This window comes from Agrilus planipennis, unplaced genomic scaffold (assembly GCF_000699045.2).
Source record: "Agrilus planipennis isolate EAB-ADULT unplaced genomic scaffold, Apla_2.0 scaffold44, whole genome shotgun sequence".
Taxonomy (NCBI): domain Eukaryota; kingdom Metazoa; phylum Arthropoda; class Insecta; order Coleoptera; family Buprestidae; genus Agrilus; species Agrilus planipennis.
In genome coordinates, this window is record NW_020438939.1 from 1,625,108 (window position 1) to 1,636,736 (window position 11,629).

The window sequence follows — 11,629 nt, forward strand, 5'->3', positions numbered from 1 at the left end:
TTAGAAGAGAAAATAAAATGGGAATTTACTCAAGATCACTACTGACATCGACCCTATCAAAATAGCTTAATAGTCCCTGAAGACGTTTCTTAACCCTTTTTTGATCATCTACAGTACAACCTAAGAGGGCAGACTCAAAATTTTTATCTGTAGCTCCCTCAACAAAATGAGATGAACAAGCATTNCCTGAGAACAAAAAAAAAAAAACAAGTGAAACTAAAACCTGTTTTCTTTTAAAAATAAAAGTAAATACCTGAGAAAGCACGAACCTTTTAGAGGTAGTATAACACACGCGCCAATTCGGCACTGGGTTCTCTGTGTAGTGACTGTGCAGTCAAAAAGGCCAATTTGTGAGCATATTGGCATGGAGCAGGAACTCGTACAGTACCGGACCAGTTATAGTATAAATGAGTCATTTTGTAGGTAATTCGCTGAATTTGATCGGCAGTTTTACCCATCGTATCATAAATTATGTTGTAACTAGTTGGCGAAACCGTTCCTTGTCTTACACATTGACTCACAATAAAGAAGTCATACCTAAAAAATAACATATAAATCTTTTCTGCATTAATTCACTTTCTTTGTAAGAGTAACTACCGTTTCTATTTCTTTTATTAACTAATCATAAAACAAAATTATAAATTTACCTTTCTGGAAGCGTAACGCAATCGTCTACAACGCAACCAGGCGGCGGATTTGCAGGATTAGATGGGTTGCTATGATCAGGACCAAAGAATCTGGTATTAATACGCTTAGAGACAACCACAAAACACATTTTAACTTCTTGGTCATGGTAAAGTGATTCCTTTAATAATTTGAGTATTGCTTGAACTTCTGTATTGTAAACGTAAGGTAACTGACCATCACCCACACCATCACGATAGAATAAAATTAGTTCGGGGAGTCTTCCAGTATTAGCTTTGTATTCCTGACATGCCTTAACTGTGTTAATGGCGATATCTTTTGATAATTCCTCGTCATTTGTATGAGGGGTAACGACGCTGAAGTAACGTGTACAGAAAGGATCTAAAGTGGCTACCATAGCACCGAAGCTTTGTCCTCTTTGGTTAGTGTCATGGCATACATCGAAGCCGACTACCATCATGGTTCTTTGCAAAAAAAAAAGCGCATGTCATACCACCATAAGATCATATGCCACTTTTAAATATAAATACTTTTCAAAGCAAATGTTATTTCTTTTTAATTACAATAATAAGCGAGGGTATCATAGATGGGTCAATATTAATTGTTCACCAAAATGCACAAATGGAGAACTAAATATGCAATAAAAGTAATGGTAAAAGATCGATGAATAAATAAGAAAAATGTAGTATAGAAAAAAAAAAGAATAAAATAAATATGTTTTGCACTTTAAGACTTTTCCATTGACCCCCAGAGAACTTGTCTATATGTCTCCAACATTTCTTACCTTATTTTTTTTTTATAATAAATAATAATTTCTAACGTTTCTTCTGCAATTATTTTACGATTAATAAAACATGAATTTGCTTACTTTATTGGAATGTTGACGGTCCAAGGGGCTCCACCAATCTTACAGTTCATCTGAATCGCCACCTTGGTTGCGATCGACATTACACCTTTTGATTCGAGATTCTTCGCAAGTACAACTTGTGTGGGCACTGCACGATCGACGCAGCACTTTTTTTTAATAGCAGCATATCGATCGGCTTTATTATTTGATGCAATACACATAATCAGAGTAGGCTTATTACCACTACTCATAATTGACTCTAAAGCCGATAAATAAGAACCAGGACGGTCATCTTGAATTTCTTGTAATTTGGGCATCGGTAAACGCCATTGCATGCCACTCGCTACCTTAATTACGTTCTGTACAAAGGACTTGGCAGAATGTGTTAGTCGATTTGGACATACAACGTACCACAAGTCCATGTTAGGTGTATGAAGCATTGGAGAACTTCTAACAAACTTTGTCCAATCTGCGCTCATTCCCCCCGAATATTTGCCGTTTCTAGCAGTGAGAATGTCTTCGGGAGGTAGCACACGACCGCTGAATTCTACTAGGTTATTAGCTAGTTGCATATCCCATTGGCGCAATTCTTCTACAATTTTCTCGTTGGAAAGTAATCGGCGACTGAAATTCAAAAGCTTATCAATACGTGGACCTGGACCTACGCGAGTGTAATCAGCAAGTGCACGCATGAGATTGAAGTTTGCTCGTTGAGTGTTAGTTAAACCAGTCATACGACAAAGTTCTGGCACGAGGTAGACAGTTTCTGCCATACCAGCGCGAATTTCGCGGGCCTTGGCTCTTGAAACTAACATGGGCTGTTCTAATTGCCGAATCACCAAATTGTATCGCTGAAAAAATCCATTAAGAACATCATACACGGTAAATGTAACAGTATGAAATTTACCTGTTTAAAATAATCTACATAGGAAATAGAGGTACCATCTCGTTTAGAAAACACGGACTGAGGCGTAGTGTTAAAGTCTACGTCATCTATGTGGTATGTACGATTGTTATAATCGGTCAAAACAACGCTGCCCACTATGCTTGTGACAAAATTACGTCTGTAATCACCACGCCCTTCCTGTATGCAATCTTGCAATAGATGTAGGACGGTGTCATTTCTCATAACTTTATGAGTTATTTCAGCACACATCAATACTGCATTCTCGTGTTGTCTAATACTGGTAACATAACCAGGCCACAGTTCCATTCGATGCTCAGGAATACCAATCTGTTATATTATATAATAATTATTAATAATAAACGACATTAACAAATTCATTAGACAATTTACCTTAGCTTTGGCATCAAAGAAATTTCTTCCGACAAGTTGTAAATTCAAATTTCCCATGCATTTCCTCATTATGATGTTGAAAAATTGAATATACTGGTAATCACCAGCGGTCACATCACCTACCAACTTTATAGTTATGCGATAGGTAGTTTCACTCTCTATAAAAAGCAACAAATATACCTTTATAGATCATGAAAACCAGCACAAACACAATTAGAATTACAATTAATAACTTTTTATACCTTCGTGTTGAACATGCAGTTCCATTGGATCTGGACTTATCTTTTGTGCAGCGTACATATTTGTACCATCGTAAATATACCCTGCAAGTGTTCCTCTGATCCCCTGTCGGAATAAGTATTTTTTTCGACCAGTGTGGTCTTCTGGTGGAGCAAAGTCAACTGAGTATTGGTATAAACACCAATTAGGTGTTTGCATAAGTTTAAAATAATTTGCTTTTAGCCGAATCGAGTTACCAAATGTCCCTAAAATGAAAGGAAAATATAACATTTAATTAGACGCATCTCTTTTTAAATACAAGAACCATTAAAAAGTTAGTTAAGCTAAGCTGTATTGTTATTTTATGGTAACGTTACATTTAACACTTAGCAACGTTTTTAGTAACTAAAAATATCTTGAAAATAAAAGTAAACGTAGTAATTTTTAAATAAATCTTTTAATATATAGTATTGGAAAGAATAGGAGAACAGAGGACTGTATGGAAGACAATAAAAAATAGGCGAGTAAGGTTGGTAGGACACCTTCTCAGGCATGAAGGTCTAGTCAGAGACATATTAGAGGCAGAAACAGGAGTTGGGAGGGGTAGAGGTAGACCTAGATTAGATTACTCTTCGCAAATAGTTAAGGATGTGGGCTGTTCTAGTTTTAGGGAAATGCGAAGTTTAGCTCAGGATAGGAAAGAGTGGAGGTACGTGTCCAACCAGTCTTAGGACTGATGACCTTATGATGATGATATCGTAGAGAAATAAAGTACATCATCAGGACATCTGTGAAGTAACAATTAATAATCTATATATATCAAGTAGTGGACTAAAAGTAATACCAATAGGTAACAGAGGCCTGCCTTTGTCATTAAAAAAGAGGGCGGAAAGGTAACCAAGGGTTCGTTTAAATGAAGGGAGGAGCGGTTTAAGCTTCTAGAGTAGAATAGAACTCGTTATATACAAATGGAGGTTTACAGTTAAATAACCACTGCTCAAAATATGCGAGAGCTGACAAACTTATTTTCGTACATGCACAACCAACTTATCTTTTTCAGCTGACATCCTAAGCATAAGAGCATGAAAATAACATACATTTTTTAATCTCTTATTACTCCATCATTTTTAAATATTTTTTTTACGAAACTAATACAGTGCACACTTGGGATCTAGTAGATAAAGTGTGCACAGTTTCGGAGGAGTAGTGCGTATAAAATTCAGTGATTTTTTTTCGGTTAAAAGAGGGGCTCTTCCTACCAACTATAAATTACCTTGCTTGGTAGCCAGTTTGTCCGGTCTGGTTCGCAAAATAACTTGCAGAGGCCTTCTGCCTCTCACCGCACCTCTTCCACTGTGCATTGTTCCTACATCTCCTCCTCCTGCAACTAATTATAAAATGTATTATAGAAAAGTCAGTTAACTTTTGTAAATCATTTAAAGACCATAGGACAATAGAAAATTCACGCAAGCGACTTTATATCAGCATGCGTCATTTGCACTTATTTGACAAATAAATTATTAACTTAATTGTCAAACATGAAAATGATGCATGTTAATAGTTCAGCGCTTCGGTCCGAATTAGGCCCCCAGAATATCTCATTTATATTCTTAGGATACTCAAGGTACTAAATCTCATTAAAAAGTTAATCTAATATTAAGAGAATAAAAATGTAAAAACAATCTATGCTAAAGATGTCATACACCAATACTTCCACAAAATTTAACTTTAAATTAGTTTTTTGATAGTACAAGTAATGTACTTACTTCACAAAAAACAGCAAAAGAATAATAAATTTTGTTGTCATTTCTTCCCTAACAATTGTTTAAAGTAAGAAACCAGGCTACGTATGGGGCAAAGGTTTTTTATTATTATAAGATCAACAACCTACGTTTCGCACAGGCTCAAATATGCAATTTATGTGAAATAAATTAGAATAAGTAATTAAAATCATTTACAACAAACAATAGATAGTTAAAATAATAGAAATTAAAACCACTTAAAACAACAGAAAGTATAGATAAAACAATATTAAAAATAATTAAAAGCCACGTGCTAACAAAGACGACGGACACAGTAATATTATTGTTTTTTATCATAAATTTGCCCCATACGCAGCATGATTTTTTACTCTAAAGTGCAATAAAATTTTCATTACGGCTTTCTGTTAGAGATAATACTTAATTTTGAAATCACTACTTTTAAAAAATCTACACAGTATACTGAACTTCTGTTATGAATAGAGTCAATATGTTGTTTGTATATAGGTAAACATAAGTCATTGTACATCAGGAAAACTATGTATGTATATATATTGTTGGGAAGCAAGTACATAGCGTGTACAGTTTTTGCTTTTTTCAATGTAGGAGCAGCGTCGCAGTAGCGAAGTCTTTCGAGTCGTACTTAAATATTAAGCCGAAAAACGATCCCTTACTAACTACTGGTAGATTATTTTAATTTGGTTTAATTATGTCCTTTACTACTCATATTATCCTATGGTCTATCACGCATCGTTTTTTCTACAAAAAAGTATCAATCCTTACCAGCGACTGAATGTGTTCTCTCAGGCCCTGGAGCACTAGCTTCATAACCTTCCCGGAGTGTTGCTCTACCTCCAGGTTGCTGGAAAGCAAGAAGAAAGTATAAACAATCTACTTAAACATTGAAACAACAGGAACACTTAAAACAACCATTAATAAATATACTTACATTGTGCAATTGGTATTGTTATGCCAGTATTTTCGGTAAAAAATGATGTTAAAGAACATGCACCCCTTTTTTAAGGTCATATTTTAAGTTAACCCCTACCTACATTACTGATTAAAATAAAACTCAAATATCAACTTACAACTTGCGTCTGGGGTGCAGGAGCCCTAATTTGATGCTGCTGTTGAACTTGAGACCTTGGGCCCCAAGCAGAGGTAGATGGTTGTCCTGCAGGAACATGTCTAGGTGCTTGCTGATGATGTGGTAAACCTTGACTAGAAGGTCCAGGCCTTCCTCCTGTAGTAGGAGGTCTTTGGGAACCAGGTTGCTGTTCAGCAGAACCTCTCCCTCTTCCCCTGCCTCGACCTTTTCCTTTCTCCATTTAGATCTACAAAACATGTTTTAGGATAATCAGTTACTTCATCACAATGTAAATTGTAATTGTTTAAGTTTCGTGTACAGGGTTTTTGTATTTTTTTTTTCAGCATATGACTTACTTTTACGCACGCAGAATCAGATAATCATATATTTGGCTTTCACTATAAGAAAATATTTAACTATTTCAACTTATGATAGAATAGCACATAACAAAACTTAACAAATTACAAATGATCTTCACAACCAAAGAAAACGAAAAACCCTAACAGTGAGAGTTACTCTTCTTAATAACAAAATCAAGGACAACAATTCAAATAAAGACATTGTTGCCAAATATATCTTTTTTTTTTGAGAAAATTACTTTTAGTTGTCCACCTTTTTTAATACTTGTCACATTCATTAGATGCGTCTTTTTAACTGGACTCTTGAATTCGACATGCAAGACAAAAGACACAAATGCGACATAATAGATTTCAATGGTGCATTAATTTCGGCATCGACCTGTTGCATGGTACGTTCAATCAGATATTAGAAAAAAATAGTTTAAAAGACCGAGTTGCATTCAGGGCTGTAAAAGTTTATTTTCAGAAAAACTCATTAAGACTTAATGCAGCACTACTTTTTTTCAACTATTATATACTCAAGAGAAGAAGAAATGGTTACGACATTCAAAAAAAAATAATTGAAATTTTATAAGCCATTTTTAGAAATTAACCACAATCTCCTATTATCGAGAACATATTGGTATCATAAATTTAATAAATACTGAATATGTATGACTTCAAGTGAACCCGCAGAATGAATGGAATCATTATAAGACTAGACACATATTATGTACCTTGGCGAGTTTGTTTTGAGAAGATAAAGATATGAGGTAGTAAAATAATCGCTAGTGGCGTGTTCAGTGAGAATAAACAATATAAATATGTTCAAATGTAATTAAAAAATAGGCAGTACACCGACGAACTTTGTACATAAATGTAAACTGGTACTTCTATAAAAAAAATATTTAACTACTTAAGTTTTTAATTAAAAGAGGAAAGGGAAAACATCATAATAAACGTTTTAATTACACCGAGCGTGGATTGGCAATTCACGCGCCATGTAAAATGCCCTTTAGAGTCCCTAAGTATATGTGACCTACAGTACGAATCGGATTTAATTCGATCTTATGTAAACATTTTTGGGCAGACTTGATAAGTGGCGCGTTTCCTTTGACGTTATTTACTGAGGCCGGCCGCAAACGTACGGTTTTCACATTCGATTTCCTAATACGGAATTTCGGTGAATGATTCCGTGAGACAAGCGCAGACATTGGGTTTTTTGTATTAGGAATTTATACTACCAGTATGTAGAGCCATGCTGTCATGAAAGTATGTTTGATAACATGGACTAGGGACCTAGGGCGGCAGCAAGCTTAAATTCACCACTGAGTGGAGGTGTTCCGTGACAGGCTCGGCACGCGCCGTATCGCGGGCCGTGTAGTTACACCTTTAGACGCATCTAATAACTAAAAATTTTCAGTGCATAACAATCATAACGCTTCTTATTCTCGCTTTTTTATATCTGACTGAAAAGTAAATGAAAGACGCACCAAAATGTTTTTACTATCGCAAGCGCCGCAGATGGCGCTACTTGTACACGTGCAGCAAATGTATATTTATAAAAAATAGAACATTATTACTATTAGTTAACTTTTTAAAGTTCGATCCACAACCGAATAAATTTGAATAAATCTACGTACTAAATTATTTCAATTTTATTATTGTTTAATGACATTTTCCTTTTTTTTTTTTAAATCTGGACGATATTAGCAGCAATTATTTATTACACCTTATCTAAACGATAAGACGTTTATCTACCTATATTTTAGGTGTGATGTTTGAATAATATTTTCTATGTTAGTCATTCGTATGTTAAAAGTGTGAAGCAGCAGATAGGTGAAAATTTTCGTTTTTGACCTCATTGGTGTATTTGTTCATAGTAAACAAAATTGACTACGGTTTCAACTATGAAACAATAGTAAAAAATGCACGACACACATAACAAATTAAATGACCAAAGACAGTTGCAGTTGGACGGTGTGGTGTCAACTCTACCTGAACTTGGTGGTCCAACAATTCCCGATGGGGGATATGGCTGGGTCGTAGTTTTAGCCGCTTTGTTTTTCTATGTACGTAAATTTTTACAATAACGTTGAACTTTTTCAAATTAGGTAGGTCGAACACGCCAAACAAATCATATTACCTATGTGTCTGTGTCTCTGTATATATTTTTCATACCCATGTCAAAAATCTGTAGCAAAACTAGTTCTCAAAACCAGTTTATTTAGTACAACCCTTCTTAATATTTTTGGCATCATCTAAAATGATCAATTTTACAAATTTATCCGTGTGAAAATTTCCACTGGGAACTGCAAGAGTTATTATTAGAAGATTTTATATATTAACGAGTGATAAATATTTTTTACAATGCGGTTTATGCACCACGATGTATTTCAGAAATTGGATTATTGCAATGTCGTTTTTTTTAAGAGTTTTACAGTGAATGAATGAATTCTTGTCCCATAATCTAATTTAACATTAGAAATTGAATGTTTACTAAAAATAATGCTAAGGGAGTGTTAACACAGCATTTACAATTTTTATAGCACTTTTAAAAGCTGACCTAAACAAATTTCTTTACGCAACACACGCCGCCACTGGTAGCACTGAAGAGGAAATTGATATTTGCTCGGTTTTGCTTGCTCGTTAGTTGCCTAATAATAAAATACATACAACGTACTAAAAAATATTTACAACTTCTTAAAAAGATTAAACGTGGTGCCCCGAGTGGACTCGAAAAAAAATTGTGCAAAATTCTGAGATCGCCATTATGCTGGCGATAAAAGAAGGATACCAAACCAGGAATTGAAGTTTCCGGTTGCGGGTTTCACTTTGGCCAATGTCCGCTTGTTTCATAAATTTAATAAGAAACTGTCTTTTGTCCAACCTTACTAACGAAACTCAAATTTTGATTGCAAATTGACGAAAACAATTATTTTTATATCTCCCTAAAAAAATAATCATGTCGACGCCCCTGTTGAATCTCTACTCTTTGTGTTCTACAAATTCTACATAAAAGTTTATTTTTTTTTATAAGAATGAAAATCCATTTAAATTTAATTTTTTACTTTTCAGACTTTAGTGCCTAGCCTCATTGTAGGATTTGGAATAATGATGATATTTACTAGACTCGAAACCAATGCACCTGCTTCTCCGAAACTTTGGGACAACAAATTCATTTTTATGCCAATATTTTATACGGCTTTTACTATTCTTGCAGGTAAATGAATGTTTAAAACAGATAACTTTTCTTTTAAACACTTGTCAAAATCTAATGTACAATACCAAATGCAACATTAGCAATAGGACCTATATCTTTTTCAAATTTTCCACAATTACTGAACTTATATGCTCATATGTCCATTTGTAAGAAGTCAACATTTATCCACTGTAAGATAACCTTGACATACCTACCTATCAACCAATATTTAAGAAAGTGGACAGCATCCTAGCTTTTTAATTAAATTTGTATACTTAAATGTACCACTAAAAAAATAAGCCAAGTAATTACTAGGTAGGTATATCAACAAGTTAGGTGGCAGTACTAAAACTGTTGGAAAAAGAATATTTGGGTTTAACTGAAAATTATTACCAATCCCCTTATAGGTAGGTACAGTTTGAATTGCATAATAAAGTACGTTGGAGTTTATTAAAATTGTTAAGTAAAAAGATTTTTTTTACAATAGTCCATTCTTCTTAAAGCCAACTGATACTGTACAAATGCTTACACAGTAAACATATATGGGTGCTGTTGATGTTATACTTGAGTAAGCAAAATCAAACCCTTATCTCTACACAATTTCCGTTCTTTATATAAAAGAATCGTTTTTTAAATAACTGATACGATTATAAATAAATAGGAAAAAATCCGCATAATTTCTACGATATTACGAAGCATTTTACAATTACCTTACAATATATCTTAATAATTTTCCTTAGAACCGTGGGTTCGAAAATTTATAACACAAAGCACGTGGGCACGTCTCGTCGCAACAACCGGCACTTGTTTAATTTGTGCTGGTTTACTGCTCTCTTGGAAGGGAATAAACAACGCTTACAATGTTGCCACATTCATTTTCGCGGGAATTGTAACAGGTACGGGTCGTTTTAAAAAAGTTGAATAAAGCAAAAGCAAAAAATGTCACACTTGAATGAAATAAATACACTAGGGCATAAAAAATTACAAATTGTTCTTCAATCAACAGGTATCGGATCATCATTAGTAATAACTCAGTCTGAAGTGTTGGTAACACAGTATTTTCGATTAAAATTAAAAACTATTCGAGCAATATTTCAAATTGCAACTGCAATTGGATTTATTGTAACACCGATAACACTTGGCCACCACATAATAAAGAATGGTGTATTGCATGTTATAATATGGTACCAAGCAATAATTCTACAAGGAATAGTAATAAGTTTGGCTTTTAAAAAACCACAATATCTAAAATCTGAAAGAAAACCTTACAATATTATACGGGTGAAGTTAATAATAACTTTGTAAATACTAAATATTATTATTCTCTATATATTCAACGTTATAGAACGCTTCGGATGATGAAGATGATGTGTTGGCTACAAGAAAAACAGAACTAAAAGAGAAAAATAAAATGGGAAATCTTTCAGTCAATGATAGTGATTCTCCCGAAGCAAAAGCAGAATTACCAAGGACATCGGAAGTAAATCAAAGAAATGGTAACCAGACACCATCGAGTACTCAAAAAATCACTGCACGAGAAAACTGGGAAACTTTTGATGATAATGCCCCAAATCAATCAAAGATAAAAGTGGAACTTCACGAAACATTCGGCAGTTCAAGTGATATTGCTCGTAAAACTAACAATAATATTGTTACAAATTTGCCACAATCACTTTTTGAAGACAATAATGCAACGAACAGTACTTATTCCTACGAAAGTTTAGACGCAGTAGGTCACTTTGAAGATTTAAATACCATTTATACAATTTCAAATGTTACCCCGCAAGGAAAATGGTCGATTAGATTTGGAGATTTAAAGGAGCCAACGTTTTATAAATCGCTTTTACAAGTGATTACTACAAAATTTTCAACTTTTACTTTTTGGATCTTATTCCCCAGTTATTTTTACACTGAAGTGGAACACTTGTCAATACGAAATACAACTTTTATGATTAGCTGTGTAATTGGTGTTTCTATTTTGTTATTTACAATTGTTTCGAATTTTGTCAGCAACAACAACATCAAACATAAAGCTCTGTTTTGGTGGATTTTTAGCTGGGCGGGTGCCATTGGATATTTTAGTGAGTATTAAGTATAATAACAGAAAATTTTATTTTAACATTTTTAAAAGAATCGCATATTCTCAGGGTTATTTCTATTTATGAGATTGGTATTCGCCCTCTCACGGTAGACAGAGCAACTAATAAAAAAAAGCAATATACAAATATTAAATT

At 33.9% G+C, this 11,629-nt stretch overlaps 2 protein-coding genes across 4 annotated transcripts in view; one reads left to right on the forward strand and one right to left on the reverse strand.

Annotated features, from left to right (window-relative positions):
* Positions 1 to 214: 214 nt before the first annotated feature.
* Positions 215 to 10,214, reverse strand: LOC108742581 (piwi-like protein Siwi). 2 transcript variants are annotated; one of them, XM_018477847.2, is made up of 10 exons: positions 10,106 to 10,214; positions 5,857 to 6,102; positions 5,552 to 5,630; positions 4,282 to 4,395; positions 3,032 to 3,274; positions 2,790 to 2,947; positions 2,400 to 2,726; positions 1,514 to 2,343; positions 648 to 1,109; positions 215 to 537 (listed from the first exon to the last, which is right to left on the reverse strand). In XM_018477847.2, exons 2-10 carry the CDS (start codon positions 6,094 to 6,096, stop codon positions 273 to 275), a joined length of 2,718 nt encoding a protein of 905 aa, XP_018333349.1. In that variant the 5' UTR covers positions 6,097 to 6,102; positions 10,106 to 10,214; the 3' UTR covers positions 215 to 272. The 2 variants fall into 2 exon arrangements, with proteins under 2 accessions (XP_018333349.1, XP_018333348.1); XM_018477846.2 differs by lacking the exon at positions 10,106 to 10,214 and adding an exon at positions 6,212 to 6,342.
* LOC108742582 overlaps positions 7,968 to 11,629 on the forward strand; it is a 4,585-nt gene continuing 923 nt past the window's right edge. The window contains exons 1-5 of one of the 2 annotated variants that reach the window (XM_025974529.1): positions 7,968 to 8,265; positions 9,272 to 9,416; positions 10,136 to 10,291; positions 10,402 to 10,676; positions 10,741 to 11,476. In XM_025974529.1, the coding sequence (XP_025830314.1) occupies positions 8,122 to 8,265; positions 9,272 to 9,416; positions 10,136 to 10,291; positions 10,402 to 10,676; positions 10,741 to 11,476 (1,456 nt within the window). In that variant the 5' untranslated portion in view covers positions 7,968 to 8,121. Of the gene's footprint in view, positions 8,266 to 8,289; positions 8,308 to 9,271; positions 9,417 to 10,135; positions 10,292 to 10,401; positions 10,677 to 10,740; positions 11,477 to 11,629 lie in introns of those variants that run through there. The other variant, XM_025974530.1, reaches the window with a different exon arrangement.